This window comes from Hyaena hyaena, unplaced genomic scaffold (genome assembly GCF_003009895.1).
Source record: "Hyaena hyaena isolate Hyena2069 unplaced genomic scaffold, ASM300989v1 scaffold_643, whole genome shotgun sequence".
Taxonomy (NCBI): domain Eukaryota; kingdom Metazoa; phylum Chordata; class Mammalia; order Carnivora; family Hyaenidae; genus Hyaena; species Hyaena hyaena.
The window spans coordinates 361,040-384,062 of NW_024081277.1; the positions used below are offsets into that span (position 1 = coordinate 361,040).

The 23,023-nt window shown below is 39.8% G+C and overlaps 1 protein-coding gene across 1 annotated transcript in view; it reads left to right on the plus strand.

Annotated features, from left to right (window-relative positions):
* The window catches only part of CFAP61 (cilia and flagella associated protein 61), a 275,380-nt gene that overhangs the window by 193,014 nt on the left and 59,343 nt on the right, over window positions 1–23,023 (plus strand). The window contains exons 20-22 of the mRNA XM_039216607.1: window positions 3,452–3,626; window positions 14,685–14,977; window positions 21,744–22,071. Coding sequence (XP_039072538.1) covers window positions 3,452–3,626; window positions 14,685–14,977; window positions 21,744–22,071 — 796 coding nt within the window. The remainder of the gene's footprint in view (window positions 1–3,451; window positions 3,627–14,684; window positions 14,978–21,743; window positions 22,072–23,023) is intronic.

Below are 23,023 nucleotides of genomic sequence, written 5' to 3' on the forward strand. Positions count from 1 at the left end.
GAGAAAGAAGTTTATTTCTTTCTCTCATTAAAACTATCTGGAGAAAAGCAACTTGGGTCTGGTAAGTGGCTCCCTGATATCCTCAGGAACCCAGACCCTTCTATCTTTTGTTCTTCCATTTTTAGTATGTGGCTTCTACTCTCAGCATCTTGAGGTGGCTGCTGTGGCTCCAGCCCTTCCATTTGCAAGAAGCAGAAAGGATAAAGGACTGGAGCAAAATGACTTTTCCCATTGCCCCATCCAAGGACTTCTACTTATAAATCTCTTGACCAACCTCTTAAGTCACGAGTTAGGAAATGTAGTTTTTCAGCTGGGTTATATTTCCCAGGAGTCTGTTACTAAGAATGAAAGAGAGACAGGATATTGAGGGGGCCACTAAGCAGCCCCGCCACCATAAGTTATTAACTTGCTAAGGGGAATGGGGTGGCCCAGGGGCTCCCAGCAGTCAGCGATGCTGGGCTGTTCAATTGACAGAATGGCCGAAAAGTCGTCTATACTCTTCAATCACTAGTCGCAGTTTAGTTAATGGCAGAACATTCCAGTTTGTATGGGTTTAATGCTCTCCTATTAAACTTGACTCTCTCCCTTACTTTGATGACATAGTAGGACTCCCCCCCCCTCCCCCATAGATCTTTTTTTTTCATTTATCAAGCTCTGCTAAAGTCTATGTGGACAATCCCACCCTTGGGATTTAAAGTCCTAGCTTCAGTTTTGCCTACTTTGTGAAAATGCCATTGTGTGAATACAAAAAAATACATTATCCCTTTAATTTCACTTAATTTTTCTGATCTTGTGCAAAAATGATCCCACGCATTTAAGTGCACACAAGAATTATATGGACTATCAGAATGCCATTACATTTTAGGATCAAGGTAGGTAATCTGATTTTCATTTTGGACTTTGCTCTTCCCTCTTCCCCCTTCCTTGTTTTTTTCATCTAAGCACTTGCTATTTAGGGTGATAACTCATTGAAAGCTTTATAAATTGAATAGCCCTCAATTTGTTCTTTAGTCTTGCCACTTTGTGCCAAGGACTTTCTCCTATTCATTAAAGCATGGGGCACTAAAATGGGTGTACTGTTACCTAACTTTCACTTTCTTTTATACTATAGTGCTGATTGAAGTTCTGGTGAGGTTTCGAACCTCCAGAGCACAGCATTCAATATTGTACACTTTAAATCATTTACCAGAGCCCTCTGTGGACTGCTTTATACTACCTATGAATATAAAAATTCCAAAATTTGGTATGATTTTGCTAAGCAAACTATATTGCTAATAAGAAAATTTTACCTCCACAATTGTAGTTGCACTAAATGACCACTACTTCCTGAATTGTTCTTTTTTACCAAATATAATTTTATTGCAGGCTCTTTATAGAGAAAGGAAATCCAGCTTTAAAAATTGATTGTTTTTTGGGACATTTGGGTGGCTCAGTCAGTTGAGCATCTGACTTCGGCTCAGGTCACGAGCCATGAGCCTGCTCGTGAGTTTGAACCCCACATTGGGCTCGCTGATGTCAGCTTGTCAGCACAGAGCCCTCTTCAGATCCTCTGTCCCCCTCTCTCTGCCTCTTTGCTCCCTGCACTCTCCCCAAAAAATAAATACTAAAAAAATTGTTTTTTAAGTTATTTAATCCAGTTTCAGAATCAATTAAATGCATCACAGTAATGTACAGGGAAACCAAAAAGCTTCCTAAATGTTATCTGAGGTTTAGTGAAGCTACATTTATTCGAGCACTAGCCAGTATTTACCTCTACTCCATATAAAAGGCATTTTCTGCACTTGTCAAAGGTGGAAGAACTTCGTCTGCACCCACATTAGTCACTACTGCAGGTGAACTTTTTGCCCATCATCACTGTAGAACAATCCCTGGCTCACAGCCCATGAGCCTTACATCACAAATATTCAAGGGAGCTGGTACAGGTCTTCTATCGGAGACCTTCTGTTGCCTTTAAACCTTGCTACTGGTACCAACCTCATTATCTTCCACTTAATCTCACCTGGTTGCCAAATAAAAACCAGAGGGGTGAAATGCTGGTCCGGTGGGCTATTGTACTTGGCTTTCACAAGGGAATTTGATTGTAATTCGTACCAAAATAATGAAAAACTCAAAAGTCCATATGTTTAAAAAAAAAAAAGTGTCTGGCATTTCATGAGGAATTCGATCTGGCCACACTGAACCCTTACTCTACTCTGGCACCAACTAGCTGGAACTGAGTTGTGGCCAAACTCTGGCCAGGGCATAGGCCTTCAAATTTGCCACAGTATCTTTGACACTGAAGACAAGCTTCATCTTTTATTATGTTCTCACTGTTGCTTTCCCTATACTAGAGGAAAGTGTCTGCTTCCACTCACGTCTGTGTCAAAAGTGAGAGAATAGAAGTTATACTGAGAGGGTTCTATGTTCGGACAGAGACAGAGAGACGGAGAGGAAGGGAGGGAGAGAGAGAGAAATAAAGAAAGGGAGGAAAGGAAAGAGATGAAGGTAGAGGGAAAGAAAGTATTTCTCTGACAAAGTGAAGAATAATTCTATAATTTTCATAATTATATAGTAGTCTACTTCCTTCATTTTGTTTTTTGCCTAAGCCCTCTATGCACTTGGATTTCAACCCCTGATATAATTGCTACTGTGCAAATTGTTTTTGCCAAAAATGGCTATATCAAATCCCATTCCATGTTCTGTGCTCTTCCTTGGCCATGCCACACCTGCATGAAGAGATGGATCCTGGATTCCCTCCCCCTGATCCTGGCCAGGCTTTTATGATGACCCCCATGAATAGAACATGGTGGAAGAGACACTGCTCAATTTCTAAAACTAAGTTGGAAAAGAACGTGGAGCTTTCTATACTGGTTCTCTCAGGACACATGTCCTCGGAACCTGGATGCTGTGTTGTGAGGAAGCCCAAGACACATGGCGAGGCTGCATGTAATGTTTTGGCCAACACCCCAGCCAAGATCCCAATCACAGCCAGCATTGATTGTTGGACATATAATGACAACTTGCTGTCATTTTTTAAATACCTGCCATGTTTTCATGGGCGGGGCGGGAGGAGTGAGATGGTTTATCTCCAGATGAATCCAGCCTCCAGCCATCAAGTCACCTGCAGCCTACAAGTCTTCCCAGCTGAGGCCTCCGACATTATAGGACAGAGACAAACTGTCCCCGCCTTGCCTTGCTCGAACCACCGACCTACAGAATGCATGGAATTATTTGTTATGTGACCTCAGAGAACCAGCACAACCTCTTCTGAGAATTGTCTCTAAGCGGTCATTCCACCTGTTTTGTTTTATTTTTATTTTTTCAATTAAAACCTGATTGTTTGGGGGACCAAAAGAGGCACACCTTATACTGGACATTTCCATGTGTATTAAATTACATTAATTTATTTATTGCTGTGTCAGTGCTGCCCTTACTACCAGTGAAATAAGCATTTCTCTGTAATGTACCTCAGGTCCCATGCCCTACAGGGGCCGATATTAGTCAACACCCGACAAACAGAGAGATTCCGAGCAGTGGGAAACAGCGATACACTGATCAAGTTCCTGGCAATCATTTCACTCTTAACGACGAAGAAGATTGCTGGAAGGCCCTGAGTTGGATAAGGAACAAATCCATCGTCACAGAAGGTAAGTATGTGGGTAACTGTGCATTTTTTCAAAATTGCTTTTTATTTTTATAATGAGTCTCATCCTTCATCTAGTTCCAGTATATAATTAGTGCCTAATTAATTCCAACCAAATCATTCATCTGTCATGCTTTGTTTTCCAGATTAATTTACAACTTGTTGTCATTTTTGGATACCCAGCATGTTTGCTGGGGGAAAGAAAAAGGCTTGAGATAGTTTAATTATCTATAATTATTTTATTACACAAAATGAATATCCGAAGAGCAAAGCATGGCTAAAATCATTAACTAATTAAAGAATAATTTAATAAGCAAACATGTTTAGCAATTATATGGAAAATATGTCTCCTTTTGTGAAGCCGAAAAGACCTAGGAAGAAAAAGAAAGGTGTGCATTGGAAGGGCTCTTTTCTTCCCTTCCCGATCCATTGTTCTCTTTCTTGGTCCTTCCTACAACGCACATATTCAAGTTGCATGCCACATTCTGAATCAAAACGAGAGAGTAAAACATTTGAGCAAATACATCTGCCACTCAAAAGTGTTTTCTCCAGTATTGCTTGGATTAAATTGAAATTGTTTGACTAGTAAGACAATCGGAACAGGGCCTGCCTACCTACTTGTCTTAATGGAGACCTGGGAGTCAAGTTTGGGATATGACGAAGGGCAGCCCCTCTGTTTTAACCTAAAACAGTGACTCGGTTGGGTTATGTGGCATGCTGGGATTCTAATCCAGATCTTCCATGCATCTAATCCAGATATCCATGATATCCCAGTCCAGGGATGTCAAAAAACATGAAGTGCCTATAGTATGGGGGTCAGATGTAAAATTAAATATAATAATTTATTTAGTATACTTATTTAAATACAATTTATGTTTATATTTATATTATTAATGTAATTGGTGGAAAATTTAGGCATTAATTAACTTTTTGTTGTTACTACATTTAGTCCATTAAAAATTAAAAAAATAGGTATCAAGTGACATTCAATACAATGATGGTTTCCATTTGCTAATTTTTAATAGGTTATTTGATCTAAATTCATAAGTGAGATTGGCCTGCAATTTTTTCTCTTATAAGCTTTACTTGTCTAGTTTGGGGAATTACTTGTCTAGTTTCTGTATTTTTCTGGGGTCTGAAATATGTCATGTAACCTAAAAATTGGGCCGAGGGAACCCATAAAACCAAGTGGGTGTGGAACCTTTGGACAGAGGTGGAATATATAGATATACACCAGGGACCTAGATTTAAAACATGTCCAAGTATTTTCATATTTGCCTCAGAACTTGGTATTATTTTACATTTTGCATCTGTATGTATTTCAACCTGTTTTAACATTTTAGTCATTTTTTTAATCACTACCCTATGACCTACATAGACTTAAGGAATTCTTAATTTGGGGATCAGCAAACTTTTGCTGTTAATGTCCAGATAGTAAATACGTTGGACTTTATAGGCCATATGGTCTCTGTCCCATCCACTCAGTTCTGCCATTGCAGCAATAAGGACAATAAATAAATAAATAGGCAAAGCTGTGTTTCAATAAAACTCTATAAAAATAGGTGATGAGCCACAGTTTGCAGAACCTGCTTTATGCATAGAATTGATGACAGATCATTACCATTTTGCCAAGTCTAGACCTCAGATTGTAACTTATACTCCCTGAAAGCACAAGAGTCCATGGCTCAGTACAAAATATTCAGTGGGTTTTATTTTAGGACTATGGCTGATCCTGTTACAATGCAGTGTTTTAACTTCAAACAGCTGCCTATTTGAATGTTAGGAGTAAGGAGCATTTTAGCCAAAGAAAGGGCCTTTGGAAGTGACAATGCAAGTTCTTGAAGTTGACTGTTTGTAGCAGAGAATTTAGAAATCCCCAAAACGACAAGCACTATGCTCTCCTTCAGATGGAATTTTTTTCAGTGCTCTTTGCTGCCAGATGGGGGAAGAGCATCTGTGCTATTCTGATGACTTGACTGGTTGTCAGGGATGGTGCTACTCTGCTGCCCACTTAAAGGGAAATAAATGCTTTTGCAAGATTTAAGAATGTCTCCCATCAGCCACTGCATACAACCCCTTTGAGTGCCTGCTTTTGTCCATTTAACTGCCAAGATGAGAAGTATGTAGAAATTCATGTATTGTCTTTTTTTTTTTTTAATGTTTTATTTATTTTTAGGAGAGAGAGAGACAGCGTGAGCAGGGGAGGGTCAGAGAGAGAGGGAGTCACAGGCTGAAACAGGCTCCAGGCTCTGAGCTGGCAGTCAGCACAGAGCCCGATGCGGGGCTCGAACCCACGAACCACGGGATCATGACCTAAGCGAAAGTCGGACGCATAACCGACTAAGCCACCCAGGCGCCCCTCATGTATTGTCTTAAACATAGGATATTTTTCCAGGTCTCATGCTAATGACACTCCTAGGGCATCTTTGAGTAGGTGCTCTTAACACTCAGATGCTGGGCCCAGGCTCTGGAAGACATCTGAAAAACCCAGCCCAGCCAGATTAATTCAACTCTGTGGTGCTCCTTTTCCAATGACTTTTCGTGAAAGAAAAGTTAAAAAGAAAAATGTTAACCTCCTGCCTGAAGGAAGCTTTCTCTTTGTAGCTTTTCCACAATTAGAGTCCTATTCAGGCTTGAATTTAATTAGTACCATTCTAGATAATATCTTCCTCACATGGGTTGCTGTGAGAATTAAATGAGATAAATAAGATAATATTACATGTCCAACTCAGGACAGTGTCTCATACACAGTGAGAGTTCAGTAATACAGGCTGCTGTTAGCATTACTGTTACTACTGCTATGTGCAATGAGATTGTTGCTATGCACAGAAGGTTCTGTAGGGTGTAGTCTCAGCCCCTGGCGATACCACAGTCTAGGACACATTCTACACAAAAAATAGGGATCAGGGACGCCTGGGTAGTTCAGTCAGTTAAGCATTCGACTCTCGGTTTTGGCTTAGGTCATGATCTCATGGTTCATGAGTTCAAACCCTGCATTGGGCTCTGAGCTCACAGTACAGAGCCTGCTTGGGATTCTCTCTCTACCTCTCTCTCTGCCCCTCCCCTGCTCTCTCTCTCTCTCTCTCTCTCTCTCTCTTAAAAATAGGTAAATAGATAAACTAAAAAAAAAATTTTAATGGGAATTCATTTACACCAGGGGCTGGTCCATTTGCAGAGAGGCACTATGTCCTTAATGAGAGCCCTGGAAACTGAAGTTTGGAGAAGGAGGATTGAGCTCAGCCTTAGAAAAGAGCAGGAGAAGTAAACAGACATGTTGGGAGAGCTTGAATTGTACTGGGAAGACCCTTGAAGGGCAGCAGGGGGAAATGAAGGTGGAGTGGCAGGTGGAGGACCCAGCCATGTCCAGGTTTAACTGGTGACTTTTTAGGGGTTGGGGAACTAGTGAAAGGGGATAACCAGTGCACCAAACAGCCCTTCAGGAAGGTGAACCTCCTGTCTGTGGCGCCCATCTAGTAGAGAGAAAGCGATCCAGAAGGAACGGGTTGGAGAAGACTGGATAGCCCTCTGGAGGGCTGTGAGTGCAGGCAAGGGCTGGTGCAGCCACTTCTGGCTTCGACCAAAGAGAGTTATGGGATGTTGATATGTGAAGCTAGGAAGTAGAAGCCTGGCACTTCATGAAAAACGAGCAGGGCTGCGTTTCTGTACCTATTGCTATCTCTCCACCTGCCAGCCCTTCTTCCTCCATGTCACTGTAATGACAGCCGGAAGAATGTGGACATCTTTCATGATAGTTATCTTTTTTCGTAATAGTCAGTGCTAATTTCCCCCTTTCTCGGTAGTTCAGAGTGGGGTTAGCAGAGAGAGCTGAGGACAAGGCTCTTCCTACAAAAGTCTGAGAAAAAAATCTCCTATGTCTCCATGGCTATGATTGGATCACATGTCTATCTGGAAATCACACATGGAATCTTGGGACATGTGAGGCCCAACTTGGCGGAAGTACAGGCACTTGAGGGGGAGGGCTTGTTTGTTGAGGATGGTGGGGGAATTGTTCTAGCAGGACGGTGGATGCTGGGTAGCAGAAGCAATGGATGGTCACTGGGAGGAGGTCAGTTCTGGAATTTCTGCCCTTTGAAACCATACAGATACAGCCCCAAAGCATCACCACTGTCCCCCCGCCCCACCCCCATTCTCTGTTTCATCCTGCCTGCCTCTGCTGCCAAGGGAGAAATGATTGTTCTGTGATGGAATTAGCCCAGAATGAAGGAAATTATTTTCTGGGCTCTAGAGTTGGATAGGTTTATAGATGTAAATTATCCTAAACTCTTAGAACTGCTTCAGTATCACCGAGAATAGCTGACATCACCGGCTCAAATGCTGCTTTCAAAGTCAAACAAAACATGGAGGGTTCTGCCTGGGTTTCAGATAGAACCCGGCAACCTAATACATTATAATGGTTTATGGCGTTAATTGAAACTAATTGAAATTCATCTGCTATTACCTCTGTACTTTCCATGAAAATGAAAAGTAAGATGAAAGCAAAGTAACAATAAATAAATAAATAAATAGAACAGCCTTAATGGCCCAAAATGGATCAATTATTTTCATCTTTAGCTAAATACAGTTTACTGCCTTATTAAAAACATGTTTGTTAGGAAAAGTATAACATTAAAATTCCACTGCATGAATCACCGAGCAAAGCCTTTGTTATGTTATATCTAATATAGTCCTCCCTTTTAATTTGGCAGGAACAAAATGAGACAGGTCAGGCTTGGGTCATGGAAATCTTAGGCTTTGACTTACAAAAAATAAAAAGAACATTCTCTGATCTATTCATGGACATGATACGGTTTTTAAGTGAATATTTATTTCATAGTTTACTAATATTCTATGATACCTATTTTAAATTCTTTAATTATCTAGTTATTTGCTAAAGTTCATTACACAGATTAAATGCCAATTAGAGTTTTTTTCCTTAGGAATTTATTACATACCCGTCTGCAAATATAGTGTAGTGGTATAAGGGCTCCGAAACCAGACTCAGGAGGTCTGAGTTCTGCAAAATCAATTAGTGCTATGTTACCTGGAGCTGGATCCTTAACCCCTTTGTCCTCAGTTTTCTGGAGAACATACAATCTGTTGGGGCTGTTCTGAGGATGTCGAGGTCATACATAATCACACTATGTCTCCTTTGAAGTGGAAAAAGGAAATATAATTCTTCATTAAAATACAATGGAATATGTAAATAGACATAGACCTAATTAAAATACAAAAATTATAAAATGTAGCATATAGTTTTTGCTTTCTCTGGCCTTAAGCATAATAACTAGGAAGAAAAATTCAAATTAATATCTGTGTGCATAAATCTTGAATTAATTTCTAATACAGACTGTATGCGTACATTGAGATGTGATTTCATGGCCAAGCCAGGAAACCCCTTCCTTGTCTTCATTTCAAAAGATGGTTTTCTGGAGAATCTTCATCTGTAGAATATTGAGCATGACAATGAAATGCATACCTTCTAGGTGATTAAAATTAAAGCACTCAGCTCAAAGGAATAAAATACTTTTTTAGCATCTATTGAAAAAAATTGTTTAAAAAGCCTGTTCCATTACTCTTAGGGCAAATCTGTGTCTAAAAAAATTAAGATCATATTTTATTTTTTTAACTTATCAGGGATTTCATTTCTCTAAAGCCATGTTCCTTTAAACTATTAGTAAAATGTCTAGCTTCTAGAGGAGATAAATAATAGTTTCAAAATGATGAACACTGGCATCTTTTCCCCTCTGATTAAGATAAATCAAAGAATCTCATAAATCTGGGTGCATTATGATAGTTGAAATGTTAAAGTGTCATTACCTTTCTTTGGTGATCACAGTCAAAGTTGCAATTCATTTATATCTTCAAAGAGCATGTAGCAAAAAGCAAAAAGATCACCTTTCCATATCTGCTAACATTTTAAATGACAAGTCTTAGTGCTTTTTTCATCTGAAGTGGAGAATTGACAGCTTGCAAAGGGTGATTTGAGACCTCACTTTCCTTCTTTCTTCCCAGCGCGGCTGTAGACACCAAAACCCCTCTCTCCTCTTGGCAGCCCCCTTGCACGGTTCACCTGGAAGGTTACTGCAGGTTAGCTGTGAGGAAATGAGTGTTTCTCTTGCCAACCTTAATTTCTGGCGCTTTCACAGGGTCCTCTTTCTAATGATGCCCTCCTTGTACTCTGCTTCCTATTTCAGATCTGTAATCTTAGTAATGCATAATTTATGCCCTAAAAGGAGCAACAAAGGTTGGCCTTCCATGAAAACTGCTATGGTTATATTCTATTATCCTTTATTGAAAATTCACCCAGACTGTTCTAATCATCCATTACCATTTACCATTTCAAGGTAGGGCAGCCCTCCAGGGTACTCCTGTCACCTATCAGATCAAGTGCAAAATTGGGTCATTTCTTATCCTTAGATTAACTGAGCTGTAGGGTGGCTAGGTTTTTTTTTAGCATAAAATTGACATCCAGGGGAAATCCCCAGCTTTCCCACTCTATTTGTATCATATATGCATTGAAACATCGAAAGAATTTATAAGCTATCCCAATTATGTGAAGGAAGCCCCTGTGATGTGTTATGTCCTTATAAATATTTGCAAATATTTGTAACTCCATGAGTTACAAAGTGCCTAAGTGGTGAAAATACATTGATTAAAGTAAATCTTTGACTAGGAAATCCTGGGTGGCTCAGTGGGTTAAGCGTCTGGCTCTTGATTTCGGCTCAGGTCATGATCTCTTGGTTCCTGAGTTCGAGCCCTGCGTCAAGCCCTGTGTTGACAGCGCAGATCCTGCTTGGGATTCTCTCTCCCTGTCTCTCTGCTCCTCCCCTGTGTGCTTTTTCTCTCTCTGTCTCTCAAAATACATAAACTTAAAGAACTGTTTTTTAAAAAAGTAGATAATTGGCTAATTGAAGTTGTCTGACACTAAAAGCGTGTCTTACATGAATATATATCATGGGTACCATGTAACCTGGGGCTGCCTCACCCCTCTGTTTAGTCATCAGGGTGTTCTGCACCAATGGAACTCCATTTACCCCATCTTGTATATTCTGGCTGGGATAAAGCTGTCAGACCCAATGCCTTCCTTAGGGAAAGCCCTTTTCACTACTACTATTCATGGCTTAGTTTATCCATCCTCTCCCCTCACCTGGCAACCACTCTGTTTCACCTATTTTTAATCTCTTAATTGTCACTTGCCCAGTAATTGAAGAAAATCTGTATCACCAAGGCTCTCTCTGTTCTTCTGTCTCTCTGCTCCCTCTTTTTTCTCTATTTCCTTTTCCCCCATCTTTCCTCTTTGATTCAGCTAAAAATTGACTCAACTGTCACAACATGATAGTTATACAAGGGTTAACTTTCTTATAAAACAGTCTTGTTTCCTTGGGTTGAAGTGCCTACCAATAGGGAAAAAGTGTGATTTTATACTATTGTGTTGTAGGCACACATGATTTTGGTTACATTTAGGATTATGTGGGGTTTTGTGAGCCTTACTGGAAACCTAATAACCAGATCTAAAGTTGTGAAGGGAAACATGTTTCATTCATACATTATCGCAGGTGTACAATTTTACCAGTGGTTGGATAAAGTAGTGCCAACTTTATAGTGAATACCAAGTGGAAATATTAAGTAGGAAACTTGGCCACAGGAAGATTGTTCTGCAAAAAATATGTTAGAGGGCACAAAAGTAAGGGCCAATTAACATATGATCATTAATATAATAAACCTTAAAAAGTCATCCATGTGTGCAATCAGGAAACATTTTGTCACATCCATTGTTGGCGAGATACTGTGCAAGGCTCCAGGGGTGATATGGTGGCTATACGTTATGCTATTTTGTCACTCATGATGATGAATGTAATTATAGACTGTGTCTAAAAGTGCCTAGCTTTGTGCCTGGTATACAGGAATCATGAAATAAACATGAATAGACTCTAAAAATTCTTTACAAAGTAAAAGTGAGAAATAATGTAAAAAGAACTCAACTGTGCAAATATCATGGAAATATCATAGTGCAGACATTTAAAAGGCAAGAGATGGAACTGGCAAAGCTGTTCTTGTCACATCAGGTCTTTTTATGTTTGTGGAAGGATGTGAGTTGACCTGTAACATGTTCTTATTTCTGTAGTAAAAAATACAATAAAACCTTGGATTGCAAACTTGTTCTGTGAGTGTTCCACAAAATAAGCAAACATTCCTAATAAATTTTAACTTGATAAACGAGCAATGTCTTGCAATATGAGTGGTATGTGATGCACCTATGGACAGTCCTTTGCTTTTCCATACAAGAGTAAGCTTAGGAATGCTTTGCTTTTTCTAGGTCTGGCTGCCTGCAGATATAGACCCTTTCCTCTGCTGTCTTATTGCCAGTTACATTAAATATATTCTATGACAAGAGTTTATTAATACTGTCAACATCCATGTGAGTGTATACAATGGCCCCCATGCAGAAAAAGACTCCATTGAGCCAGTAGATAGCAATGATTCTGTTAGTGGTAGTGAAAGTCGTCCTGCACAATAACTCTCCTCTCTCTTGTGTCCCTCATACTAGCCATGAAGGTTTTCAAAGGTAAGTGCAGGTTAATTTGTTCATTTTCTCTGTATTTTGTATTTCTTTGTTATTTTATATGATATTGCAGTATTGTAATCATTTTTATATGAATATTTTGGGTTGTGGAACAAATCATCTGAGTTTTCATTCTTTTTTTTTTTTAAAGTTCTTAGAGCCTCATTTTATAATTTGCTTAAGAAAAAGTGAAGCAAATTGGTAAAACAATGTTCTAGAGCGACAAGAAAATTCTAAAAGTAGTCTCTTAATATACATGTTTAGGTGAAAATTTTGGATAGCATCATAAAAGCATTTATTTACTATCCCCAATGTAAATGATGGTTTGGACTATTGTTCAGCAAATATCCACACCCTTCCCCCACTACCATGGGCAGAGTGTCCTTCCCAATCCTTTGACCACACACATTGCTTTGCTCAATGGAACATTAGTGATGCAAGGAGGGGCTTGAAAAGTGAGCAGTTGCTCTTGTTCTCCCGTGCTCCTGCGTTTCTCCATAAATAGAATATGCCTCAGGTTTACCTGTCCAAGGAGAGTGCAAGACTCATGGTGCAGGCCTGATCGCAATCTCAATGTGGAGCAGATCCGCTGACATCAGCCAGCCCACAGATGCATGAGCTGACCTACACTGAGTTTTGGGTGATTTGTTATGCTGCATTATTGCAACTATTATGATAACCAAAGTTATGGGGGGGTGGATCTTGTTCCAAATGAACTTTAGGCAAATCTATTTTGCAATTAGAATATCTATCAGCAAACATCTCATTTAAATATTAGAGATTTTATAAAATATATTACCTTTGGAAATGAAGAGCCGCATCCTCTTCAGCTGCCTATAATCTGTGGGCAACCCCTGCTAGATGGTACCCAGCAGCATCGCATTGCCCCAGCTTCCCTGAAAGCCCATCTCACAGGATGGTTTCTAAAAGCTAACATGAAAGAGACTGGAAAAATATTCAGCCCTGACTTGTGGAGGGGCCCTAACACTTAAATTTGTTTCCCTGAAAATGAATGTTGTTTCGACATGCATATTTTAAAAGGACAGAAGACCCCAAACCTTTGACAGTTTTAGGTTCAAGCTTTGGCTTATCTGGCAGGCTGATTCTTTGTTGTGCCAGACAGCTAGGATTCATGGTTCACAGGTGGAAGCCTCAATCATTTAAGCAAAATGTTGGCTCTTTCAGACAAGGAAAATGCAAAATGTTGGCTCTTTCAGACAAGGAATGTTGCATTAGAGCATCTAATAGAGAGGGAATCCTAGCCTCAAAATGAGGCCTCCTAGTGAAGGCAGGAAGGACCCCGCCCCCCTGGCTTCTGTGCCTTCTTGCCATTCCATATTTGAGCAACAGGAAGTATGGGAGAACTTTCTAGATACTCTTACCCTCAGAGAAGCAATCTGAAAGCTGTTCTAGTTCCTTTTTTTTTTCCCTAAGCAAATAAGACCAGCCATTATACCTTTTTTCAGTTTGGGATGGAAATAGATTTTTGCTTAATTTATTCAATGAAATTGAATAAAATACACTTACCATTTATTTTGCCTTGCAAAATTTCTCTTAATATCATTTCATGAACAGAAAAAAAAGAGATTCAATGAATCTATCATTTTGTCATAAAATTGTTACATGTTGCCTGAAAAGTGAGTCTACAGCAGTTCCTTTCTTTGTAAAAAGGTAAAAATGCTAATTCAGTGTCAAAAATAGCATATACTGGACTTCACTCATTTGTTAGTTTGATTTTAAAGCTGATGAAATTATTAGGATACCATGTAATTATTTCTGCAGTATTTTTAACAAATGTAAATAAATAGCTTAGATGGTTACTGTGTAAATGCTCTTCCCCATGGGAATTCTTTCCACTGTATTGTGATTTCACTCTTACCGACTGAAAGAACAACTTGCAGTCCCTGTTGCTAGGTCTTGACCCATTAAATCTAAAAATCAGAATCTGTATCTTCATAAAATTAAAATTAAAAAGCAGAATGTTTTAGTCTTTACTTCTCAAAAAAAGGAACAATTACCTTGAAATCAACCCAGTTCAACACTTAAATATTAAAATGTTTGTCCCAACTCGTCCATGATTTTTTTTTTTACCAGTGTCCTCTTCATCACTTAAGAAGAACTTGCATATATTGCAAACTTCATTATTATTTTTTCCTTAGCAAGTGTAGCGACTAGTGGGGTAGGGGAAAACCAAGATAAAAGGTTTTGTTCCAGATGGTTTCATTTAGCATAACTTCAACTTTCAAATTACAGGACCATAGATGAATGTCCTACTTCTTTGTTAAAAGTACTTGACTACTTTGTGGGATGTTTTGTGCCAATTCTTTACTGAATTATCCTGGTCACCGTTGCTAGGAAACACCGCAGGCTTCCTGCAGCTGAAAAAAAAGGAAGGTTATCGGAAACAATTCGGTATTATTAGCATTTGACTAGGAAGGTTTGGGTAGTTTTTTTTTTTTTTTTTTAACCGTGTAACTTAGCATTTCCCTTCTTTTTTAGGGAATGTCATTGTCTATGGGAATACAATTGACACTTACACCACAGTGGAGACGCTCTTAAACATTGGTGTGAGAGGCGCCTACATCCACCTGGTGCAGCCCCCGCCCACCTCCACAATCACCTGCATCAACAACTACTCTGTGGAAAGCGCAGTGGAGGATGCACTCAGAGCAGCGGGGGTTGCCATTTACCGTGATGCGCTCCTGGCTCAGTGGAACGACGGCCAGTTCCCAGACCCCATCCGCAGCGCCTGCTTCACCACGCCCACCAAGCCTTTCCGACTCCAGTGCTCCGTAAGTAGGTCCCTGTAAATTTCACTCACCACCTCCAGAGAGCCTTCACCTGCCACAGACTTGGGGTCTGAGAGATGGCAGGTGGGGGATTTATAGCTACAGGTTTTGGGTTTTGTTTTTTAATGGGGCAGATGATCTATTGCTGAGGTACAAGCCACCCCCAAACTCAGTGGGTAAAATAGCAATGATTTAATATTATTAGTCTCTCTTCCAGTCCTGGGATTTGAAGAGGCCCAGCTGGGCAGCTCTTACTTGAGGTCTCTTACGTGGCTGATGTCATTCTGGGGCTGGAACTAGAGTCAAGTTCAACCCTAAGTCTGGCTTTTGATGTTAGATCATCTTAAGCTATGATTTTGTCCAGAACACTTCATCTTGGAAGAGTGGCTTGATTCTAAGACTGAGTGCGAGAGAAAGGGAAGGAAGGGGAATTAGGCCCTGCCTCTTCAAGGAAGGAGTGTCAAAAGTTCAGAGTGCTAACATGGACTAAGAACTCACCATGTCCCAGGCACCATGCTGCATGCTTGCAGTATAGTCCATCACCTGGTTACAACAGCTCTGTAAGGTGAAGCATGCCCATTTTACAGATGAGAACACTAACTCCAAGTCACTGGTATGCTGGACTCCCAACCAAGGTCAGAGGGCCCCAAAGTCTATTCTGCTGTTAACTTTCTAAGACTCTGGAAACAGCAATACTGGGTTTCTCTCCCATGGACTAGAGACTTAAAAGACCTCTCTCTCCTATCTATCTATCTTTCGAGAGAATAACTTTTCTCTTAGGTTGTGTAATAGCTTGACCTACAACCTGTGTCCTCAGATTTGCCAGTTCAGGAGATTAGCAGAAGACAGAGGGCAAGGAGAGAGGAAAGGGGCCAATAAATATAATAGAGAAGCAAGAGACCCCTTACAAAGGGGATGCTGAGTACAGTGTGAATATGGAGGATGTGATCAGTTGTGGTAAGGAATGTCAGCAACATTTAGTGGGCAAACTGGTTGGGGGAAGCAATCCCTTACCTGAGAGTAGGCAGTGGTCAGCCTAAGTCAGGGCTTCTGACCCAAGTACCCCTAAAAGTAAATGATGGTGACCTCATCCCACTGCCCCCCTCACCCCCACGTCTGGACAGGATCTCAAAGCACAAAAGAGATTTCTCTGGAATCCTTCATTTTATCCTGATAATCTATGGAAATGTTGCATTCTGCTCCTTAATACATTCATTTATTTATACATTACACAGATTTTCATTGAACACCTGCTAAGTCTTAGGCTCTGTCCTAAGTGTGAGGGACAGCAATGAAAAAGACAGAAAAAGTTTGCAATATCTATTTAAGAATCAAAATGTTTTCCCCAAATTTTCTCCCCAAAATGATGATTGTGGAAGATATGCCATGTTTATCCTGGGGAACCACTGGAGGTAAACACATACCCTGCTTAGGAAGCAGGGATATAAGAAAACCTGCCCAAATAAGCAACAGAATATAGGTTCTCTAGCAGCCCCCTCCACCCTTTATTTCCCTATTGAGATCAAAATTGAAATCGTGGCAAAGACACTTTGCAAATACTCTCAACTGCCTTGTTCCAACACACTTCCTGCTGAAACTTCATCCTAAAGCAATCTGAGTCTGCAAATAATATTTTCCAGCACTAGTTGCTTACTGACCTTCATCTGTTTGACCAACAAAAGGTACTGGCAGAAGATTAGAAATAGGAAGAAGGAAGAAGTCAGGGCATCTCTCTCCTCCACTGTCAGCTTTGAGTAGCATCGCTGTCAGGCATTAGGAAACTTGATGGGGATGAATACATTCATTATTTTGACTGCGGTCACAGTGTTGCGGGTCGAACTACATCCCCCCAGAAAGATATGGTCTTGATCCTCAGTACCTTTGAATGTGACCTTATTTGGTAATAGGATCTTTAAAGATGTTATCAACTGGAGAGAAGGTCATGGTGAATCTGAGAGGTTCCTAAATATAATGACTGGTGCCCATCTATAGAGAGAAGGATTTGATTCAGAGGAGACACTTGGGGAAAGAGGCCATATGATAGTAGAGGCCAAGATTGAATTGATGGCAGCTACTAGTCATGGAGCAGAAAGGATCCCTGGTAACTGCCTGAAGCTCGGAAGAAACCAGGAAGGAGTCCTCCCTAGAGCTTCAGGAGGAAGCACAGTCATGACAACACCATGACTTCAGACATCTCATTCCCAGAACTGGGAGAGAATAAATTTCTGTTGTTTTAATCCACCCAGTTTGCAGTACTTTGTTACAGAAGGATGGGAAAACCAAACAAAAACAGATGGTATCAAACTCAGAGCACCTGCTAAAACTAAAATTTTTATAACTGGAATCATACATTATGTACTAGTTTGTATTCAGCTTCTTTCACTCAGCATAATGGTATTGAGAGTCGTCCATATTGTTCCATTAATCAGTAGTTCATTCCTTTTTATCGCTGAGTGATATTCCATTGTATGACTCTATAACATTTGGTTTATTTATTCAATTGCTGTGCACATTCCTGTACATAAACATCTTTGGGTAGACATATTTTCACTTCTCTTAGCTATCCTCCCAAAGAATGGCTAGATCATATGGTCAGTGAATGTTTAGCTTTTAAAGAAGCTATAATACTGCCTTCTAAAGTAGCCCTATCTTTTCATATTTCTACCAGCAGTGTATGAGGGTATCAATTGTTCCATAGTTTCTGCTAGCATGCAGTATTATCAGTCTTTCTAATTTTAGCCATTCTATTGAGTATGACATGATGTATCATTGTGTTTTTAATTTGGGATTTTCTGATGATTAATGATGTTGGGCATCTTCTCGTGTTCTTATTGACCATTGGTATATCTCCCTTTGTGCAGGATTCTGAGCTATTATAAAAGACTTTGTAAAAGTTTGTTTTCCCATTGATCACTGCTTGCATGTACATCAATAATCTTTTACATTCTAGTTAGAGTTAATATTATACCATCACATAAAATATAAAAACCTTGCAACTGTATGGGTACCTTCTCGCCACTTTCTGGGCACCCTTTTCTGTTACACTTGTCATGGGTATTATATCTATATACATTGAAAAACCAACAAAAGGGGCACCTGGGTGGCTCAGTTGGTTAAGCATCCAACTTTGGCTCAGGTCATGATCTCGCAGTTCGTGGGTTCGAGCCCCGCGTCGGGTTCTGTGCTGTGCTAACAGCTAGCCCAGAGCCTGGAGCCTGTTTCAGATTCTGTGTCTCCCTGTCTCTCTGACCCTCCCCTGTTCATGCTATCTGTCTCTCAGAAATAAAAATAGATTAAAAAAAAAGAAAAACCAAGAAAATTAGAATTTTTGTTTTAAAGTCACACGTATTTTAAAGAAACTTAGGAAGAAAAATAGGCTTTTATATTTACCCCTATATTTTCCAATTTTATTGCTGTCTTCATTTCTGAAGATCCAGATTTCCATCCAGTATACTTCCCTTTTACTCTGAACAACTTCCTGAAGCACACACAATTGCAGGTCTGCTGGCAATGGATTCTTTAGTTTTCCTCTATCTGAAAAAGCCCATCTCACAGTATAGTTACTAAAATCTAATATGAGAGAGATTGGAAAAATAGTCAACCCTGATTTGTTTGGATATCTCCACTGGATATAGGATCATGGCCTAGAACATTGGGGTTTTTTCTTGTTGTTTTCCTTTCAATGCTTTGAAGATGTTTTTTTCCATTGTCTTCTGACATCCATGAGTTTTGATTTTAAAAACCTGTCATCACTCAAACCATTGTTTCCCTGTATGTAGTATGTCATTTTCCCCTGGATGCTTCCAAGATTTTTTCTTTATCTTCAGTTTCCAGCAGTTTGATGCTGTGAGGGTTCTGTGTTTATTTTGTATCAAAGCATGTTTTTTCTTGAATTTATCTTGTTTGGAGTTCATTCACTGAGTATCTTGAATCTATACACTTATTACTTTCACTAAATTTTGGCAAAGTCTTGGCCACTCCTTCTTGCCTCCTTCTCTCCTCTCCTCTCCTCCTGGGTCTCCAGTCACACATTTGTTAGACTTTCTCTTGCCTCATGGGCCCTATTCATTTGTTTCAATCTCTTTGTTTCTTCTCTCTGTTCTTCACACTGTGTAATTGCTACTGATGTGACTTCAAGTTCACTGACTCTTTCCTCTACCATGTTTATTCTTCTGTTAGTGTATAAAGTGACTATGGTCCATCCTTTGTCAAAAGCCACCAAAATAAGAAAATTACCCTCTTGCTGGTCATTGTCCCAAGTTTTTACTGTGCTGCACCATCTATCTACTTTTAAATGATCATCAGAATCCTTGGGTAATAGTTTTTGTACTTTGACCATAGTTTGTAGTTGTATCAGTGAGAGGATTAATCTGAGGGGATTACAGTGTTACACTAGACACAGAACTCTCAGGGAGTTGGATTTTTGGACTCACATCAACACCTTGCTTCCTTCTGCCAGGTGGTAGTGCCTCCTGGGTACCTACCAGATGGTCCAGCCTCCAGCCGGGTTTCTCCCTTTTCTACACAGCCTTCATTATAATCTGAAATCCTCTGCCTGTCAGTGTGATGATTTTGTTGATGTCCATCTCTCCAATTAGATTATAAACTCCATGCTTATCTTCTTCACCAAGATATTTTATGAATGCATAATGAATGAGGTTTATCAGATCACTGACTCCCGATCTGTTAACCAGAGTTTTTCATTCCATAATCAGAATTATAAATATAAGCAATCTTAAATATTTATTCAACAACTTCAATGTGGCCAGATATTTCTACTTCATATTTTTATCCAGTATGCAATGTTAAGTTGACATTACAAAAATGCATGTTAATGCATTGTGTTAATATTTGCATATTGAGTTTTCAGTCTGGTTCACAAACTCCTATGAAACACTTCAAGTATAACAAAATTGTGAATGACTACACCAAAAAATATAAAACATAATACTACTGTAGTGCTAGTACTCTTTAAAACCTGGAAAAATAAGAAATAATATATTTAATCTGCTACTCAATTAAAAGTAGATTTAATGAGGAAAAAGCTGAGTAGGTAGAATAACTTTTGTGAGGATGCTGAAGGGGGCTTCTGAATATTTTCAGGGTCTCAAGAGTTTGATGGTACTTTTTTGTGTATGATTTCAGTTCAAATCAATGGCTTTCCATATTTTTATATGAGTGGGAGATCTATTTTTATAATGATGGGAACAGAGTGGAGGAGAGAAAGAAGAGTAGAGAGACAAAAAGATCCAGAGTCAGAGATTCAGAGAAATGGATTTTCCTGTGGTCACTAAGAATTATAAGACAGAATGAATTCTAAAGAGACTTGATGCTGCCTGGGATAAGAGTAACTGGGATAGGTTAGATAGCTGAGTGAAGAAACAAGGAAAGGGGCAAAGGCCCTGGTGGCTCCCTGAGGGAGAACAAAGGATATCATACAGATGATGGATATGAGTCTGACACCGTCCAACAGAACTGATGGAAATTATCTATATCTTTGTTGTCCAGTATGGCAGCCACTAGCCACCTATAGCTTTTGGGCATTTGAAATAGGTACTACAATTGAGAATCTGAATTTTTTTTAAATTTTAACTAATTCAGATTTAAATGTGTATAGTCACATGTGACTAGTGGCTACTGCAGGAGCATTCATCATTAATGCCCCATTCATGGGCAAAGGGAAGGGATATGGAAGGGAAGTATCCCTGGCCCCAAAGAGCTCATTTCTGTACCTAATGAGGCAAGTGAAGTGCATAAAGCCGACATGTGAAGAAAGCAGGGAGTATGATGTCCATCACAATGATGAGGATCCATGTCATATGTTCATTTTTTAGCATTCTTTTGATAAGAGGGCAAATTTTATTTATGTTAAGATAAAAACAACTAAACTTACTATTTCAATGACAACCGAAGACTTAAAAGAAACTAACTTGGACTGCTGTAATGAATTTCAACATCACTATGGAAGAAGATATCCAGATAAGCATGAGAGAGTATTGAAATTTGGGCAGAGAATGGGGGGAACCTACAGGTCACATCTAAGGAGCATGCAGAGGTATTTTGGCCCCTCTGGAGCACAGTGCCTGTCATAGGGTAGGTACCCTGCAAATACTTACTGAATTACTCTCTTCCATGCCAGGGAAAGAAGGAACAAGGCAGGATCCCAGACCTGGTAGATACTGAGGCTGATGAGGCTCTCATTCTCTGGGGCATCCTTCAGGGATGGGCTTTCTGGTGTAACAGGGCAGGAATGAGGCAATCTGAAGACTTAAGACTGGATTGGGGTGACCTCATGAAGGAACTTGGAAAGACCTAAGTGTCAGACACAAGAAGAAGCAAATAGGAGGAGGCTGAGATAGAGCTATTCAAAGTGTAGGTGAATGAGGGGGAAGTGGTGTCTCTATGGATGTAAACCATTTTACAGGGGAAAAAATCACTTTTCTGATAGGTAATGCCATCACTTGGCATCCTTCTCTCCATTGGCTGTCTAGATTGGGTGATTACAAAAAAAAGTGACATTAGGTATCTTAATTTGTTCTTCATACCAAAGACAGGTGCTCCTGTCTGTCTGTCTCTCTCTTTCTATACACACACACACACACACACACACACACACACACACACACGACACCATTATGACATTTTCATAGATTTAGTGTTATTGTTTTGTATGCCCCCAATGATAAGGTGCTCTGGAGACTATTAACACTCTTGACAATGTAAAATGAAGAGTGATGACTGAGTAATAATGTGAGTGTTTGCTCTGTAGATGTTCTTTAGCTTCTGTGAGAAGAATGTGGATTATGAAACATTTAAAGCACTCAATGATGCATGTCTTGTCTATGACGGTCGACTTGTGATTGATACTAACTTCCACACCAACGACATAGCCATCAGAGCTGCTGGCTCCCTCACCAAATTCTCCAATAAATATTACTCAGATGAGTGGACTCACATCAACTTTAATTCCAAAGAAATTGGCTTCCAGTTAGCAGCAGCCATGCTCAATCTCTTTGACCCAACCCTTGAGCCTGTGACTGAACCACCGGCTGATCTTGATCGACTCATTCCCATGTACAAGGGAGCCAAGATCCAAGGTTTGTAGTGGGCCACCTTCTTCCCTCTGATGAGACCACCTGTTGGATCTGGGTCAGTACTCAGGGCAGCTCTCCATGTTTCTCTTAGGCCTGGTGAGGAGGCTCCTCTGTCCCTCAGTGGGTTTGCACAGAGATGGGGAAGGCTCAGTCTAATTTTTAAGCATTTATTATGGACCTGGCATTTTTATTGTGGTCCTTTTTATTTTGAGCATGTATTATGGACCTCATTATAACTGTGGTCCCCATTTTACAGGTAAGGAAATTGAGACTGTGAATAATCAATAACTTGCCCAAAAGTCACTCACAACTGGTTAGTTGTGACATCTTGCCACACCTTCATTCTCACTATAAGCTCAGAGATAAGGAGACCCTTCCAAGTCTCCTTGGATATGAGCCTTGGCCTCTTATCTGGATGGATAAATGAAACCATTCACAATTGTAAAATAGATCACTTTCATCCCCTAAGCCATATTGACCCCTGAGGAGATCATCATATGAGTAACACAGTATTTATGTTTAGGAGATAAGAGATACCTTTGAAAATAGTGTATTTGAATGTTGTGGACCTTCTACCACAAAAATGCACATATTTACAGAACTGTGTGTTCATTTCCAGGAGTTTGATGGACCCACCTCTAAAGCCATCCATGGACCCTAATCCAGTAAATAGAACATGAGATAAAGAGACAAAGTTCTACATTCCAGTCCTTGTTGTTCTTTGCCTAATTTAATGGATTCTGATAATTTCTGCTTCTCATTTTGGATGAGAACTTAGGAAAGGTGGTGGCCATGGGAAAGGAAGAGAAGGGATGAGTGTCAGAGACCAGAGCTAGATCAAGCTCATATTTATGGGACAAGCTAGAAATAGTTAAGAATTTCTTAATGATAATTTTCTAAACTATTGAACAAGAACTTTATTGGTTTTGCTTAATAACATCCACTTTAATATTTT